Source organism: Notolepis coatsorum, assembly GCF_963971535.1.
Source record: "Notolepis coatsorum genome assembly, chromosome: 2".
Lineage (NCBI taxonomy): Eukaryota > Metazoa > Chordata > Actinopteri > Aulopiformes > Paralepididae > Notolepis > Notolepis coatsorum.
This window is the reverse complement of record NC_140166.1, coordinates 100,352,894-100,371,804: the sequence shown is the minus strand read 5'-3', so window position 1 is coordinate 100,371,804 and position 18,911 is coordinate 100,352,894. Positions and strand designations below refer to the sequence as shown.

Here is an 18,911-nt window from a genome sequence, read left to right as displayed (position 1 = left end):
GATGAGTTGAGATGAGAAACTAAGTTCAGGTGAGTTTATAAAAAATATGTGTGTGCTCCATTATCTAAAAGACAAATATCGATGTGAAATGTGACATATACATGTAAATGTAACATATGTCCAATTTGATCCATGTTGAAATGATCACATAAAATAAAAACAAAATAGGTGGAAACTTAGATTTATAGAATGTTTTCTTCTGAAAAGGTGGGATAGTGCATATTTGTCCTTGTCTGATTGAATCCTGGCACTCACTACTGTTCACTACTACTACTGTTATTATTATCATTACTACTACTTCTATGTTCTAGTATTATTAGGCTACCTATCCTACCTGCACCCCCCCCCCCCCCCATGCTGCTATGACACTTGAAGTTCCCCAAGGGGATTAATAAAGGAACACTTGACTTGACTTGTTTTGTATGCAACACTAATAATGTATTTATAAACAAAAATAACAGCAATTAAAAAAAATAATAATGTAATTTTGGAACAAATAATCCAATCAAAAGGAAAACTGCATTCACATTGTATTATTATTATTAGTAGTAGCAGTAGTAGTAGTAGTATTTACTGTTATTATTATTATTATTATTATTATTATATTGTTGTTGTTTTAATTAGAGGATCATAAAATAGCACTGATGAACATACCTGCAGCACCAACTATAATGACCCAATGGTAGACGATTCATAAAGTCTAAAATCTTAATTTTGTATTTAATAGCATCAAATATTCTTAGGAACAGAAATATAAAGCTAATAATTACACTGACATTATTGGAATCAGTTGACCATTCAGTTCCATGTGCAAAAACAGGCCAAAGTAACCCGGGGACATCTCTTGCTACGTCATGCCAGCAAATTAGCTTTGATAATATCTCTACATTTTACGAAACAGGATGAAGAGAATGAATTTTACAAAATACAATGAATTTGAATCATAAAGCCTTATATCAATTTGAAAAAGATGAGAAACTGAGTTCAGGTGAGTTTATGAAAAATATGTGTGTGCTCCATTATCCAAATTTTAATACAAAGGTCATTATGTGCCCAGCTCCGCTCTGGGACTTTGCCCCTGCACCTCGAAACCGGACGTTACCGGGGGGTCACAGAAGAAGAGTGGATCTGTATTTACTGTAATATTGATATTGAGAATGAGTTTACTTTTGTTTTATTGTCCATTATATTATGAGTTGCGTCAAAAGTTATTTGACAGACTGATGCAGAAAGACTAAAATGGATATTTTTGATCACAGAGTATTTGCACTTGCAGAATATTTAGAGAAAGCTTGGGATAAACGTACGAAAAGAACATTATGATGTATTTATTTTGGCCTCTGATGGTGTGCATGGTGTAGCTTACAAACCTTGGGAAGTTAATGTTATATTCAATTATTGTTTTTGGTGTTTTATAATCCCATAAGGGATGGGTCGTCGGACATGACACGAAAATAACATTTTCATTCATACACACACACACATACTCACATAAATACACATGCACGCACACATGCGTGCGCGCATACACACACACACCTATTTTAAATTGTATTTCAATCCAATTGAATTATCGATATAAAAGACATGCAGGACAGATATTTTGAAACAGGAAACAACCTTGTGAAGTAAAACAGTTATAGGCTGATTTCAGTCATGAAACATAAAGCTGTCTTCTCTGACATGCGTCTTCCCTCCACTCATCCTGACTGATGCGTTGCCTCCTCCAGACAGACCCCACTACCTCTTTCACTTACTCTCATCCAATCAGCTCATAGCGTGTGATACAAGCCCTCCTTGAGAACCAATATGTTTCCCTCAGAGCCTGTAAAGGAAGGAACAGGATTAAAGCATGGGGTCAGAGAGAGGCTCTTCAGGGAGAGGTAGGCCGATCAGAGCAGCACTTTCGGCCACGCTCACCTCCGTCTGACAGGAGACAATGTCATTATTGTAAGAGGCCAGGTCATTTGATGGCGGACTGTCATGCATTACGCGATCGCGATCGGCAGGATACTAAAAAGCCAGCTCAGAAACCAAAGGGGGTGGGGTTGATTAGCACTGTCTCACGCCCATCACTTTATTAAACCCTCCTTCATCCCTGTATTAAACGCTCCTTCATCCCTTTAGTAAGTAGGAGGGATATGAGGACTGTGTATGTGTAACTAGGAGAGATATGAGGACTGTGTATGTGTAACTAGGAGGGATATGAGGACTGTGTATGTGTAACTAGGAGGGATATGAGGAGTGTGTATCTGTAACTAGGAGGGATATGAGGACTGTGTATGTGTAACCAGGAGGGATATGATAATTGTGTATGTGTAACTAGGAGGGATATGAGGACTGTGTATGTATAACTAGGAGGGATATGAGGACTGTGTGTATGTGTAACTAGGAGGGATATGAGGACTGTGTATGTGTAACTAGGAGGGATATGAGGACTGTATGTGTAACTAGGAGGGGTATGAGGACTGTGTATGTGTAACTAGGAGGGATATGATAATTGTGTATGTGTAACTAGGAGGGATAGGAGGACTGTGTGTATGTGTAACTAGGAGGGATAGGAGGACTGTGTGTATGTGTAACTAGGAGGGATGAGGACTGTGTGTATGTGTAACTAGGAGGGATATGAGGACTGTGTGTATGTGTAACTAGGAGGGATATGAGGACTGTGTGTGTGTAACTAGGAGGGATATGAGGACTGTGTGTGTGTGTAACTAGGAGGGATATGAGGACTGTGTGTATGTGTAACTAGGAGGGATATGAGGACTGTATGTGTAACTAGGAGGGATATGAGGACTGTGTGTGTAACTAGGAGGGATATGAGGACTGTGTGTGTAACTAGGAGGGATATGAGGACTGTGTGTATGCAGGGACACGGGAAGGGGGGGTGCGGGGGGTGCTGCAGCACCCCCTCTCAATTATTGCAAAAAAAAAAAAAAAAAAAAAATATATAATTTTTTTTTTTTTTATTGCAGTATTTATATATTTGTATATACTGTAACTGTATAACTGTAACACTGTATATTATAAGTTTATCCTGCTCAAAGCACGTCACCATTTTAATATTGTGTGTATTGAGCCGTACTGTATTGTAGCCATTCTCCAATCTGTTAAATAAAGTTTTCATTCATTCATTACACTACTGTATGTACACAATCATACGTGTAAAACCGAGTAGATTTTCTAGTGATGACAGACTGTCACAGACTGATTGAATGACAGGTGAAACAACTAATTGTATTCACCTCCTGTCTCCCGCCCTTCCCACGCGCCACGAACCACTGAGCTACTGTGATACAGTGCTTGCGCAGTCAGTCGATTTGAGCTAGTAGTCAGACTTTGCTAGCACAGAATGTCTCACTCGCAGAAAAGAAAAATATCAGATTTATTTTCGAAACGTCCCGCCGGTCCCAGTGACAGTCCCACTAAATCTGATAAACGTCAGAGAGAGACAGAGACGACAGGTTCAGCCTCAGCATCAGGTATTGAAGAGTTAACTGAGTCTGTTCCCCTATACCCCCCCTCGGGCGCCAGGGGCTTCCACTGAGGGGTGATGCAAATAGGGATGGGGTGTTATGGCAGCTCATGATGGAAAGAGTGCGCACCGAGTCTGATCCCGAGTTGAAGAATTGGCTCCAAAAGAGAGACAACTGGATGTCCAACAACATCCAAAACGAAATCTTACAGCTGCTTGCCCATGATATTCAGCGACAAATTAGAGGCAAAGCATCCAAAAGCCCAATCTTTGGCTTGAGCGCTGACGGAACCACTGATGTCACTCACTGGAAAAGAACAATTCTCGTGTAATATACAGTTAGCCGATGACAACTTGGAAGCTCAGAACTTCTTTTGGGGTTTTTACAATGCCCGGCCCAGACACAACAGCCGAGACGCTGTTTTTGTGTATAAAATACTTTTACGCCTCAACCTGCCCATGGAGAGGCTGATAGGATACTGTTTTGACGGGGCCAGCAACATGTCTGGGGGGTACAGGCTAGACCAGGGGTTCCCAAACTTTTCAGGCCGCGACCCAAAAAAAACTGTGTCAGAGAGCCGCGACCCCCACTATTATAGGAGGTAAAAAAAATTATTTTAAATGGAAATGTATGGTTGAAACATGCAAACGTTCAAACGCACACACACTAATAAGCATTGGAGGCTTTTAACCAGGGCCGGACTGGGGAAATCATTCAGGCCAGGAAATATAGCCCCAGTCAGGCCACTTTTTAAGCAGGGGGTCTGGGGGTCCCCCACCAGGAATTTCTTTGTTACAAAGACTTAATTTCCTGCATTCTGGTGCAGGCATTTTTTTTATTTGTACCCTTTAAATGCCAGTGTTTGTGATGGCATCACAACTTATTGTTAAAAAACAGGCTAGCATGTATGATTAGCAACAACACAGATTTTTATGGATTTTCAGTTTTTTGTAATTGATAAATACAATATTGTATTCAACTTCAGCCCTGATCATAACACCACATATTCATTTTATAATTCTAACCCCTTAAATGCCAGTGTGTGTGATGGCATATATTTGCAATATATCAAATGCAAAGTACATTTTTCTGGGGGGGATTATTACAGGCTAGCATGTGTCAATGATTAGCAGTTTTTCGTAAGGATCCCGCCTCCACCAATCACATGCGGCTCCCTTTGTGTGTGTGTGAGAGCAAGAGAGAGAGAGAGAGAGATAGTTCTCCAACTTGTGTGAGTTGCAGTGATCTCCTGGATGTTCCCCACCTAGGTTATCTAACTATTGCGCTGGTGCAAATAGAAACACTGGCCTGGCCTGCTTCTAAGTTCAGTGGCCTGACCAAAAAAAAATATAAATTTTTATCTGGCGACCCCCCAGCACCCCCTGCCGTTTTATAGTTCCCGCGTGCCTGTGTGTATGTGTAACTAGGAGGAATATGAGGACTGTGTGTATGTGTAACCAAGAAGGATAGGACTGTGTGTATGTGTAACTAGGAGGGATATGAGGACTGTGTGCATGTGTAAGGAGGGATATGAGGATTGTGTGTATGTGTAACTAGGAGGGATATGAGGACTGTGTGTATGTGTAACTAGGAGGGATATGAGGACTGGGTGCATGTGTAACTAGGAGGGATATGAGGACTGTGTGTACTATGTGTAACTAGGAGAGATATGAGGACTGTGTGTATGTGTAACTAGGAGGGATATGAGGACTGGGTGCATGTGTAACTAGGAGGGATATGAGGACTGTGTGTACTATGTGTAACTAGGAGAGATATGAGGACTGGTTGTATGTGTAACTAGGAGGGACTGACAAAGTGAATCTTATGTAAACCTTGTGTGGAACTTGTCCTCTATTCAGAGTTGTGCTGAATGAAAGGAAAGCAGCATGTTGGGAGAACTGCAAACATCTGTCAACTCAACATGAATATGATCATGTAATGAATCTCATCAACTAGACTTTGCAGACGATCAGGTTAATGTAGATGGCTATACACTTTACTGCACAGCCTCTGTGAAGTCTGATAATGATAATTTATCAAATGTTAGGCTCTACCTTATTTAATAATGCTATAGATAAACTCCCATTACAGGGTTTCTATATGGATTCAGGTTTAACATTCTTAAAGATGCTGTATGTGGAATCTATTTGTTAAAATAAGTGGTCTACATGTTAAAATAATAGCTCTACATTCTGACAGCCATCACTGAGAAAGAATGTCTGGTCAGTAACATGGGTCTTCCAGCCCCTCCGCTCTGCAGTAAACACAAAATACATTTACTGGTATGCCTTTCCTACTTTATCCAATCAGGAGAGAGATCTCCACACAATGGTCTGACAAAAATAAGAAGCATATACTGTATGAGCTTGAAACAAGTAAAATAATCTACCAGAGCAGTAAGCTAATTTGTCTTGGCAAGCTTTCTTGAAATAAGTAAAAATATCTAGGGCTCTCTCTCCTGATTGGATAAAGTAGGAAAGGCATACCAGAAAATTTATTTTGTGTTTAAATGGTAAATGGTAAATGGCTGCATTTATATAGCGCTTTTATCCAAAGCGCTTTACAATTGGTTCCTCACATTTTACCCATTCACTCACACATTCACACACCGATGGTGGAGGCAACCATGCAAGGTGCCAACCTGCTCATCGGGAGCAATTAGGGGTTAAGTGTCTTGCTCAAAGACACTTCGACACGCTGCCCGGGAGGAGCAGGAATCGAAATGGTGAACCTCCGGATTACCAGACGACTGCTCTACCTCCCGAGCCACTGTCGCCTCAGTGTTTACTGCAGAGTGAAGGGACCCATGTTACTGACCAGACGCTCTATATCAGTGATGGCTGTCGGAATGTAGAGCTATTATTTTAACATGTAGACCATTAATTTTAACAAACAATACCACTTACAGCACCTTTAATTCACATTGAGCCTCCTTAACCATGGCCATCTTCAAGTAGACAAGGCTCCTCCCCCTCTAAAGAAAAGAAAAACCCAACTACAACATTATTATTAATTTATTAATTAAACTTCTCAAATAAAAATTAAAGACACAAATTGACCGTTTGTAAAATTGGTAAACTCATATCAAAGGGGGGAAAAAAATCTTTACAAACATATTCCAGAAATTGTTACCAAAAATACAAAAACAATCTGGGGACCAGAAGACAAAGTACTATGAAAATGCTATCCCATAATAGCTACCAGTGACCCATGATTACTTCCTGTAGCACTGCTGTATGCCGACCTCTCCATCACAGTCAATGGTGGAATGAACTACCCATCCCAGTTAGGAAAGCCGAATCCCGTCCAATCTTTCGCCGTCGACTAAAGACTCACTTCTTCAACCATTATCTGAAATGATTAAAAAAAGAAAAAAAAATCTAACCCTGACTAACCTTACTGTCATGCACTTGTCCTAATAAACTAACCTACACTGTAAAACGCAACACTTTGATGAACATTGTTACTCAGCTGATAGAGTTGTACCCTTCTTGCTGTCTTGTCGTACAGAACTTGTAAGTCGCTTTGGATAAAAGCGTCAGCTAAATGACTAAATGTAAATGTATGTATGCCCCATCAATGTGGTCTCGTCAGAAAACGTAAATAAAGTACTGATCAACCACAGGAAAAAAGGTACATAATGTACGTTATGTTATAACCATATGTCATATATTTATGTATTGTATCGGGTTAAGTTTAGGGTTCGATCCCCAGCAGGGAAACGTAAAGGTTTTCTAAAAACATCAAAACATACATTTATTTTAATATGTGATATATGTATTTATTTGTAATACGTACACGTGTTACATTTGCGATACACGACTACGTGAATATATTACATATGGCTATAACATGGCGTACATAATGTACCTTTTTTCCTGTGGTCGATCAGTGCTTTATTTACATATTTAAGTGAGATCGGGCTGCCCCCACTTATGGTGTTACTTTATACTGATGTGTAAAATGTATTCAAAACAACAAAAAAGTTACGTGAACAGCAACCGTTGTGATTGGAGGATCAAGAAAAGGGGGCGGGGTTTGAGATGGGTACATTTTCAGGGGTGAAGGCGATCATCACCCTGATCGCCTTCACCCGCTCTCCTATGCGGTAAAGGACGCAGGTCATGGCCACCTCCAGGTGGCGCCCAGGCTTCAGGTTGTCTCCAGCCAACTGCTCTCTTCCTCTGAGATGCCCCCACTGGCCTCGTTCCTTAGTTTCTGTACACATCATCATCGCTCGCCGCCACGGCCCTATTACTGTGTAGTTCCCGGTGTGACCCGCTAGGCGGGCGACATTGGAGCCAGCGGTGTGTCTATTTGCGGAAGCGCTTGAAGAGCGGGTGGATGTTCTTGCCTGCATTGGACCTGCTGCCTCTACTATGGTACTCCATGTAGAACGAGTCATCTGCTCCAGACATAGAGCCCATGGACCCTGGTCGCCGTGAGAACTGTTGGGGAGGCGAGGAAGGAAAGAGACAATGATGATGGCAATAACAACAACAACAACAACAACAACAACAACAACAACAACAACGTGGGAAGTTAACACATTGGGCGCCAGCCATTACCCTTATCCTTGTAGCTAATGCGCCAGGTTTCCATAGTATATTTTCACTGTGCGTCACTATGTTTGGAGAGCTATATCTATATTCTATATTATAGCTATGGAGACAATACTATGGTCATTTGACAGTGACTTTCTTCTGTCGAACATGCAAAAAAGAGAAAATGTTTTCATGGATACGTTTGCGTGTTATCCCGTGGTGAATATTGTATAGTTTAGGAGTGATCCGGGCTAATTCCTGAAAAGCTGAGTTATAGGGCGCTACGTGAATTCTGCTATAAGCATTGGCATTTCTTGCCTGGACACTCTACTATTTCCAAATCAAATGAATATAATAGGTATTATGTTTCATCATGAATGCATGAAAGGGGGGGGGGGCATTTTTTTATGCTTTGATCGCCAGTAACGGCATTAGTTTTGAACACCACACACGCTGATCAGCTGGATCGATATGAAAACATTGTAGGATCAAGGTGCAATTGATGTCAGATAGTCCTTAACTTTGATCTGGGTTATTCCAAAAAGAATATTCCAATTGTCTGATCGCGATTTCCAGTATTGATGTCCATCTGGTCCCGGACATAATTTGGCACAACTTATGGATTGAGTGTGCTAGATGTGTTTCGAAGTGGTCGGATGAAGCAATTTACTTGGCTCCGTCTAAATTCTGCGCCCGGAGGGGTTTAAATGTAGCACACGTGAGATATAAGGTTTCAAAGGGTGGGCGATACTGCCGCCTAGCAGGATGCGGCCGGTATTGCACTTTGGCAATCTCAGAATGATTTCCTATGGGAACACCGAGGTCCATGAATGAATAATGAATAAAAATATCGAATAAAAGAAAAAGAAAATACCAAAACCAGAGAAATCTCAGGTCTGGCGCCCAACCGCTGGCGAGTTAACCCGGGATTTCTCGGGTCTGGTGCCGAATGTGTTAACTCAATCAGCGCCACAGCGATATGCGTGATGTGTTGTTAACAGGCCGACGCTCTAAAATATAGGAATATGTGGCGGAGTTTGCAGGGCTATAACTATATTCTATATTATAGCTATGGATACAATACTATGGCCCATTGGACATCGACTATCTATCGTTCAATTATGTGTTAAAGAAATAATTTTTTTCATCCATACATTCCCGTTTTATACCGTGGTGAATATGAGTATAGTTTTAGAGATCCTGTCTAATCCCAGAAAACAACGCTATGCAGCAATACATGGAATTCACTAAAAACGTTGCCGTTTCTCGCCGGTACACGCTACTATTCCTAAATCACATCTATATTATCGGTATTATGTTTCATCATGAATGCATGAAAGGGTGGGTCGTTTTTTGATGCTTTGATCTAGGGATGCCCCGATCACGTTTTTTGCCACCGATACCGATCACCGATCGTCGTGAGCCATATCTGCCGATACCGATAATTTTTGATAAAAAAAAATTAAAACTTATTTTATATAAATTATTATTATTTTCTTTTATAAAATATATATATTATATAATTAGACTTGTACTTGTATTATCTGCGAGACATCGCCACCACGCAACAAGTCAAAATGCTCGCTATCTGCAAACAGCTCCACTGTCTGTGTGTACTAGTAGCCTCCAGCTACGGCCAGGATTCTCCGGCGCTGCAGCTGGACCCTAGTATTGGTATAACGTTAAATCACATTCAGCAAGTCCTCAGCTCGAATACGCATCGAGTCAATGTTATAAGACATTGATATCAGGAGCTATCTGTAGCTACTGCTAGCCAGATATATAACGTTAAGACGACGCCTCAGTGAACTATTTAGTTGAATGGGACATTTAGTTTTGAACAGTGAACTTACGTCAGCTAACGCGAGCTAACGGAGGTATCAACATGCACTACAAGACTTGCTGGAGCATTTGTTGATATCAGGAGCTATCAGTAGCTAGCCGGCTAAATACCGTTAGACAATGCCTACTAAAAGTGAATAGTTGACTGGGTAATTTTGTTTAAACAGTAACGATAGCTAGGTAGCTAACGTTAGCTCAGGTCGAATGCACTATAGACTGAGCAGAGGAGCCTCCTCTTCTGTGTTTACAAACTGTACACTGGTGCGGGCGGGGCTAGGGAGGAGGAGCAGCGTCAGTTTGCAGGTCCTGTGTGTCTGAGACAGACAGCGAGTGAGATCTCCGCTTGATCGGTTTCCGCGATCGGCGAATATGACTCATCGGAATTCACCGATCGCATAATCGCATACTGATTATCGGCCGATAACGATTGGTGGCCGATCGATCGGGGCATACCTACTTTGATCGTCACCAACGTTACGTAAGGGATAATGTAACGAGGTCATTGTCGCAAAATAATTGACTGACACGGAGTTTAAAATACCGAGCCGCCTCGGCGAGTTGTTTTAAACGTCAGTGAAGGTCAATTATTTTGCGATGATGACCGAGTATAGCTATACATTATCCCGCTTATTACATGGCTAACTTACTAACAATATACCTAATTCATTTGACAAATCGCAGTTGTTCTGTGGCTCTGTCAGCCCAAATAAAGTGATTATTATTATTGCGGGCAGCCCGGCAGGTGTGTCTGATTGGCTGCACTGAAACAGTGTGTGTCAGTGGGGCTTGATTACTCCAGCTGTGAAAAACAATAATCACCGGTGGTTATCGAAAAATAATTCACCGCTGTCGGGGGCTATTGGCCAATCACAAGCAAGCATTTCGGCGAATGTGAAAACGCCATGTAATAAACACATATATTGTGATCGAAGTGAAGTTTGATTGATACCATATAGGCCTTACCTTCACTAGGATGTACCCCAAAAAGAATATTCCAATTATCTGATCACGAGTCCCAGTATTGGTGTCGATCGTGTCGCCAACATAATCCGCCACACATCATGCACCGGGAGCATTTCACGCTTCTCAATCCGATCGGGACAACCGCTCCCCTTGCCCGACCAATAAAAATCAGACCGGAGACTTTTGATCGACACACAGGCCAAGATATGTTTCAAAGGGTGCTCGATATTGCCACCTGGGTGGATGCGGCCGGTATTGCACTTTGGCATTCTCAGGATGATTCCCCATGTTAACCCAGATTCCCCCACTGGCCTTGTGCCTGTAATTTATAAGATAGTTCCCCTTTAATGGAAATATTATTGAATAAAAATAAATATCGATGAAAACCTGACTATACTCGGGTCTGGCGCTGAACGGTTGGGCGAGTTAACCCGACTATCATTGGGTCCGGCGCTGATCGAGTTAAAGATGCAATAAACAACATTTTGTGTAGAGTAATAATTAAACAAATCCAGAGCTTTTGGAAGAAAATATTGCTTTCGCCCCAAAAACATTATTGATTAATGAATTTATGATAAAAAATATTTTGGTGGGTACAAAATTAATGTTGTTATTTACATGTTGTGTGCATGTATCCCCTCCCTACTTCCCATTTCCCCACATGGAATGCACCTGATTGGATAAATGACATGCTGGTGCTCTAGTGCGACATCTAGTGGCTGAATGTTATCTCTATAGCACCTTTAACCTGAAATAAATCTCGGCCCGCAGCTTAACACATTGACTGCCAGACCCGAGATTTCTCGGGTTAAGTCGCCATGCGTTGAGTGCCAGACCCGATATTTCTCTGGTTTTAGTCGTTTTTTCTTTTCATTACAGGTTCATGGACATCTGTGATACAATCATTCTGAAATCCCAAAAGCGCAATACTGGCCGCATCCTGCTAGGTGGCAGTATCGCCCACCCTTTGAAACCTTATTTCACACTCTGTGTTACATCGTATATGGTCCAGGTGCAGAATTTAGACCAAGCCAAGTGAATCACTTCATGCACGTTCAGCACACTTGAGGCATATCCCGTGCCACTTTGTGTCAGGGACCCGATCGACATCAATACGGGAAATTGCGATCAGACAATTGGAATATTCTTTTTGGGATACCTCCTAGTAAAGCTAAGGACTATATGATAGGCTTGGGCGGTATGACGGTATACCAGGGTATTTCAAAATCCCGTCGGTATGATTTTCAATACCGTGACGTCACAGACTGTGTGCCAAATCACAGATGCGTTTCTTTAACACAGAGTTTTAACAGGGACGGCTGGTTGGTTGTAGTGCACAGCACGCGCCAGCAGAGGGCAGGGCAGTCTGTCTTTCCCTCTCTCACACTGAACCTACTGTAGCAGAGCAGAGCTGAGCAGGATGACGCCACGCGCGTGTTCCTGTCGGTCTTCCATCGCGCATGTGTGTTCATCTGCACAAAAAATAAAGACTTATTCTTCTATAGAATGCGGTTATGGACCGGTGGCCGTCCGTTTATTAAAGTCGAATTGACCATGGGTTAACTTCCAGACATCGGATGATTGCGGATTCAGGTATCGAAATGTTTTTCTAAAGTTTTGAGAGTACAGATTACAGGAGTACAGGACCCGGGAACACGTTGTTTGGGTAAGTCAGTTATGTTATGGTTAAGCGCATGGAAGATGAACATATGAGGGTCCGGATATCTTTTTTTTCGAATGCGGGACATTAATAATAATATAATTGTCTGAGTTATGAATGCCGGGAGTGTATGTTGTTTGGTAAACCTTTCCAGTTCGACTGTGTGTGCGTATTGGCAGGGGTTTAACGGCTTACGCTAGGTTTTGATTATCAGTTAATCCAGTGCTTCTCAAACTTTTTCTGTCAGGCCCCCCTTTGGCGGACCAAAATATTTTGGGCCCCCCCTCCTCGCCCCAACAAAATAGTCATGAAATGGGCCATGTTTAAATTTATTGAAATAACACCAATATCGTGACCTTTCAAATTGGCCCTATATTTTGTTTTCAGAGCTGTCATGGATGAAAAGCCAGCTTCACACAGATACTGTATGTGGTGCTGAATGGTATCAACACCTTAACTGCTGCATCATGAGATACTTGGTGGGCCATGAGATGAGATACTTGGTACTCAGCACCACACTCTGAAACTAGCTCTCTAGGTGGTATCAGATGAGATTTCAAAGAGTTCTTCCAAGAGTTCGTCCAAATGAGCCATAGTATTGTCTCCATAGCTATAATATTGAATATAGATATAGCCCTGCAAACACCGCAACGCACAGTGAAAATCCCTATACTTTACAGTGCTGGCACACTAAGTACAAATATGGGAAAACAGCGTGGCAGTCAATGTGTTAAGAGCAGCACAAATACTGGGAAATCTATTTTTGGCCTTTCTATGTTTTTCTTCCATCCCCAAATGGTGTAGACTACCCTACTGTTGGTCTGGTGAGGGTGTAGATTACCCTACTGTCGGTCTGGTGAGGGTGTAGATTACCCTACTGTCGGTCTGGGAGGGTGTAGACTACCCTACTGTCAGTCTGGGGAGGGTGTAGACTACCATTATGCCTCCTCCGATACACGGAGTCGCCAGCCGCTTCATTTCACCTGACATCTAGGAGTTTCACTGGGAGAGCTTAACACTTGCAGAAGTTCATAACGCTATCTCTATCAGATCCCCTCCCTGCTGAACAAGTACCCCCACTGACCAGCAGGAGTCACTGTTGCAATGACCAGGACTCATACCCCACCAGCTTCCCACCCACGATCACTGACAATTGTGTTCGTAGAAACAACTGACCAAGCCGGAGGTACCGCTGACAGCGGTAGGTGGTAGGCGAGTGCTTATACCTCTACACTACCCAGCCGCACCATACTGGTACAAGGTTTCCTTTCCTGTAGTAATAATAATGTAATGAAAGGGGGGGGCAGTGGAGGATGTGGTATTCTGTGTCTCCCAGGACATGGTCCTCACCTGTGGCCGTCCGCCCAGCTCCCCGATCACCACCTCCTCCTCAGCGTCTAGGTCTGAAGCAGCCAGGACCTTCTGGAGAAGCTGCTGCTGCTCGTCTTTGGTGGAGAACATCAGGTCATCTTCCTCCATACCTGCCATTTTGGTGATAACCTAGGAGAAGAAAAGGAGGAGGAGAGAGGCGAGAGCAGAAGAGAGGAGAGAAGAGAGGAGAGGGGAAGAGGAGAGGAGAGAGGCGAGAGGAGAATAGAGGAGAGAAGAGAGGAGGAGAGAAGAGAGGAGGAGAGAAGAGAGGAGGAGAGAAGAGAGGAGAGGGGGAGAGAAGAGGAGGAGAAAAGTAGAGGAGAAATGAGATGAGAAGAGGAGAAGGAGGAGAGAGGAGACATATTAAATAACAGTCTATTTGTCTGTAACCGAAGCCTGTCTCCACCATGACACCTGGAGCTGCAGGGGGCCTACCAGAAAAACCATCTAGGAGAAACACTGTACAGAGCTCCATGGAAGAATGTGTGATGTGGTATAGAGCAGGTGAAGAGAGGCGTCTGGTGTGGTATAGAGCAGGTGAAGAGAGGCGTCTGGTGTGGTATAGAGCAGGTGAAGAGAGGTGTCTGATGTGGTATAGAGCAGGTGAAGAGAGGCGTCTGGTGTGGTATAGAGCAGGTGAAGAGAGGCGTCTGGTGTGGTATAGAGCAGGTGAAGAGAGGCATCTGGTGTGGTATAGAGCAGGTGAAGAGAGGCGTCTGGTGTGGTATAGAGCAGGTGAAGAGAGGTGTCTGATGTGGTATAGAGCAGGTGAAGAGAGGCGTCTGGTGTGGTATAGAGCAGGTGAAGAGAGGCGTCTGGTGTGGTATAGAGCAGGTGAAGAGAGGTGTCTGATGTGGTATAGAGCAGGTGAAGAGAGGTGTCTGATGTGGTATAGAGCAGGTGAAGAGAGATGTCTGAAGTGGTATAGAGCAGGTAGTGAATAGAGAGATGTCTGAAGTGGTATAGAGCAGGTAGTGAATAGAGAGATGTCTGAAGTGGTATAGAGCAGGTAGTGAATAGAGAGATGTCTGAAGTGGTATAGAGCAGGTAGTGAATAGAGAGATGTCTGAAGTGGTATAGAGCAGGTAGTGAATAGAGAGATGTCTGAAGTGGTATAGAGCAGGTAGTGAATAGAGATGTCTGAAGTGGTATAGAGCAGGTAGTGAATAGAGATGTCTGAAGTGGTATAGAGCAGGTAGTGAATAGAGAGATGTCTGAAGTGGTATAGAGCAGGTAGTGAATAGAGAGATGTCTGAAGCGGTATAGAGCAGGTAGTGAATAGAGAGATGTCTGAAGTGGTATAGAGCAGGTAGTGAATAGAGAGATGTCTGAAGCGGTATAGAGCAGGTAGTGAATAGAGATGTCTGAAGTGGTATAGAGCAGGTAGTGAATAGAGAGGTGTCTGAAGTGGTATAGAGCAGGTAGTGAATAGAGAGATGTCTGAAGTGGTATAGAGCAGGTAGTGAATAGAGATGTCTGAAGTGGTATAGAGCAGGTAGTGAATAGAGAGATGTCTGAAGTGGTATAGAGCAGGTAGTGAATAGAGAGATGTCTGAAGCGGTATAGAGCAGGTAGTGAATAGAGATGTCTGAAGTGGTATAGAGCAGGTAGTGAATAGAGAGGTGTCTGAAGTGGTATAGAGCAGGTAGTGAATAGAGAGGTGTCTGAAGTGGTATAGAGCAGGTAGTGAATAGAGAGATGTCTGAAGTGGTATAGAGCAGGTAGTGAATAGAGAGATGTCTGAAGCGGTATAGAGCAGGTAGTGAATAGAGAGATGTCTGAAGTGGTATAGAGCAGGTAGTGAATAGAGATGTCTGAACTGGTATAGAGCAGGTAGTGAATAGAGATGTCTGAAGTGGTATAGAGCAGGTAGTGAATAGAGAGATGTCTGAAGTGGTATAGAGCAGGTAGTGAATAGAGATGTCTGAACTGGTATAGAGCAGGTAGTGAATAGAGAGGTGTCTGAAGTGGTATAGAGCAGGTAGTGAATAGAGATGTCTGAAGTGGTATAGAGCAGGTAGTGAATAGAGAGGTGTCTGAAGTGGTATAGAGCAGGTAGTGAATAGAGATGTCTGAAGTGGTATAGAGCAGGTAGTGAATAGAGAGGTGTCTGAAGTGGTATATAGCAGGTAGTGAATAGAGATGTCTGAAGTGGTATAGAGCAGGTAGTGAATAGAGAGATGTCTGAAGTGGTATAGAGCAGGTAGTGAATAGAGAGATGTCTGAAGTGGTATAGAGCAGGTAGTGAATAGAGAGATGTCTGAAGTGGTATAGAGCAGGTAGTGAATAGAGAGATGTCTGAAGTGGTATAGAGCAGGTAGTGAATAGAGATGTCTGAAGTGGTATAGAGCAGGTAGTGAATAGAGATGTCTGAAGTGGTATAGAGCAGGTAGTGAATAGAGAGATGTCTGAAGTGGTATAGAGCAGGTAGTGAATAGAGATGTCTGAAGTGGTATAGAGCAGGTAGTGAATAGAGAGATGTCTGAAGTGGTATAGAGCAGGTAGTGAATAGAGAGATGTCTGAAGTGGTATAGAGCAGGTAGTGAATAGAGAGGTGTCTGAAGTGGTATAGAGCAGGTAGTGAATAGAGATGTCTGAACTGGTATAGAGCAGGTAGTGAATAGAGAGATGTCTGAAGTGGTATAGAGCAGGTAGTGAATAGAGAGGTGTCTGAAGTGGTATAGAGCAGGTAGTGAATAGAGAGATGTCTGAAGTGGTATAGAGCAGGTAGTGAATAGAGATGTCTGAAGTGGTATAGAGCAGGTAGTGAATAGAGAGATGTCTGAAGTGGTATAGAGCAGGTAGTGAATAGAGATGTCTGAACTGGTATAGAGCAGGTAGTGAATAGAGAGATGTCTGAAGTGGTATAGAGCAGGTAGTGAATAGAGAGGTGTCTGAAGTGGTATAGAGCAGGTAGTGAATAGAGATGTCTGAAGTGGTATAGAGCAGGTAGTGAATAGAGATGTCTGAAGTGGTATAGAGCAGGTAGTGAATAGAGAGATGTCTGAAGTGGTATAGAGCAGGTAGTGAATAGAGATGTCTGAAGTGGTATAGAGCAGGTAGTGAATAGAGAGATGTCTGAAGTGGTATAGAGCAGGTAGTGAATAGAGAGATGTCTGAAGTGGTATAGAGCAGGTAGTGAATAGAGAGATGTCTGAAGTGGTATAGAGCAGGTAGTGAATAGAGAGATGTCTGAAGTGGTATAGAGCAGGTAGTGAATAGAGAGATGTCTGAAGTGGTATAGAGCAGGTAGTGAATAGAGATGTCTGAAGTCATATAGAGCAAGTAGTGAATAGAGATGTCTGAAGTGGTATAGAGCAGGTAGTGAATAGAGAGGTGTCTGAAGTGGTATAGAGCAGGTAGTGAATAGAGATGTCTGAAGTGGTATAGAGCAGGTAGTGAATAGAGATGTCTGAAGTGGTATAGAGCAGGTAGTGAATAGAGATGTCTGAAGTGGTATAGAGCAGGTAGTGAATAGAGATGTCTGAAGTGGTATAGAGCAGGTAGTGAATAGAGATGTCTGAAGTGGTATAGAGCAGGTAGTGAATAGAGATGTCTGAAGTGGTATAGAACAGGTAGTGAATAGAGAGATGTCTGAAGTGGTATAGAGCAGGTACTAGTGAATAGAGAGATGTCTGATGTGGTATAGAGCAGGTAGTGAATAGAGATGTCTGATGTGGTATAGAGCAGGTAGTGAATAGAGAGATGTCTGAAGTGGTATAGAGCAGGTAGTGAATAGAGAGATGTCTGAAGTGGTATAGAGCAGGTAGTGAATAGAGATGTCTGAAGTGGTATAGAGCAGGTGAAGAGAGATGTCTGAAGTGGTATAGAGCAGGTGAAGAGAGATGTCTGAACTGGTATAGAGCAGGTAGTGAATAGAGAGATGTCTGAAGTGGTATAGAGCAGGTAGTGAATAGAGGTGTCTGAAGTGGTATAGAGCAGGTAGTGAATAGAGAGGTGTCTGAAGTGGTATAGAGCAGGTAGTGAATAGAGATGTCTGAAGTGGTATAGAGCAGGTAGTGAATAGAGAGATGTCTGAAGTGGTATAGAGCAGGTAGTGAATAGAGATGTCTGAAGTGGTATAGAGCAGGTAGTGAATAGAGATGTCTGAAGTGGTATAGAGCAGGTAGTGAATAGAGATGTCTGAAGTGGTATAGAGCAGGTAGTGAATAGAGATGTCTGAAGTGGTATAGAGCAGGTAGTGAATAGAGAGATGTCTGAAGTGGTATAGAGCAGGTAGTGAATAGAGAGATGTCTGAAGTGGTATAGAGCAGGTAGTGAATAGAGATGTCTGAAGTGGTATAGAGCAGGTAGTGAATAGAGAGATGTCTGAAGTGGTATAGAGCAGGTAGTGAATAGAGATGTCTGAAGTGGTATAGAGCAGGTAGTGAATAGAGATGTCTGAAGTGGTATAGAGCAGGTAGTGAATAGAGAGATGTCTGAAGTGGTATAGAGCAGGTAGTGAATAGAGAGGTGTCTGAAGTGGTATAGAGCAGGTAGTGAATAGAGATGTCTGAAGTGGTATAGAGCAGGTAGTGAATAGAGATGTCTGAAGTGGTATAGAGCAGGTAGTGAATAGAGAGGTGTCTGAAGTGGTATAGAGCAGGTAGTGAATAGAGGTGTCTGAAGTCATATAGAGCAAGTAGTGAATAGAGATGTCTGAAGTCATATAGAGCAGGTAGTGAATAGAGATGTCTGAAGTGGTATAGAGCAGGTAGTGAATAGAGGTGTCTGAAGTGGTATAGAGCAGGTAGTGAATAGAGATGTCTGAAGTGGTATAGAGCAGGTAGTGAATAGAGAGATGTCTGAAGTGGTATAGAGCAGGTAGTGAATAGAGAGGTGTCTGAAGTGGTATAGAGCAGGTAGTGAATAGAGATGTCTGAAGTGGTATAGAGCAGGTAGTGAATAGAGAGGTGTCTGAAGTGGTATAGAGCAGGTAGTGAATAGAGAGATGTCTGAAGTGGTATAGAGCAGGTAGTGAATAGAGATGTCTGAAGTGGTATAGAGCAGGTAGTGAATAGAGGTGTCTGAAGTGGTATAGAGCAGGTAGTGAAT

The 18,911-nt window shown here is 42.7% G+C and overlaps 1 protein-coding gene across 1 annotated transcript in view; it reads right to left on the bottom strand.

The window, feature by feature from the left end:
• Positions 1 to 6,475: 6,475 nt before the first annotated feature.
• Positions 6,476 to 18,911, bottom strand: part of LOC311223894 (general transcription and DNA repair factor IIH helicase/translocase subunit XPB) — a 62,573-nt gene continuing 50,137 nt past the window's right edge. The window contains exons 14-15 of the mRNA XM_084308655.1: positions 13,836 to 13,985; positions 6,476 to 7,924 (exon numbers count right to left, since the gene is read on the bottom strand). Coding sequence (XP_084164781.1) covers positions 7,790 to 7,924; positions 13,836 to 13,985 — 285 coding nt within the window. The 3' untranslated portion in view covers positions 6,476 to 7,789. The remainder of the gene's footprint in view (positions 7,925 to 13,835; positions 13,986 to 18,911) is intronic.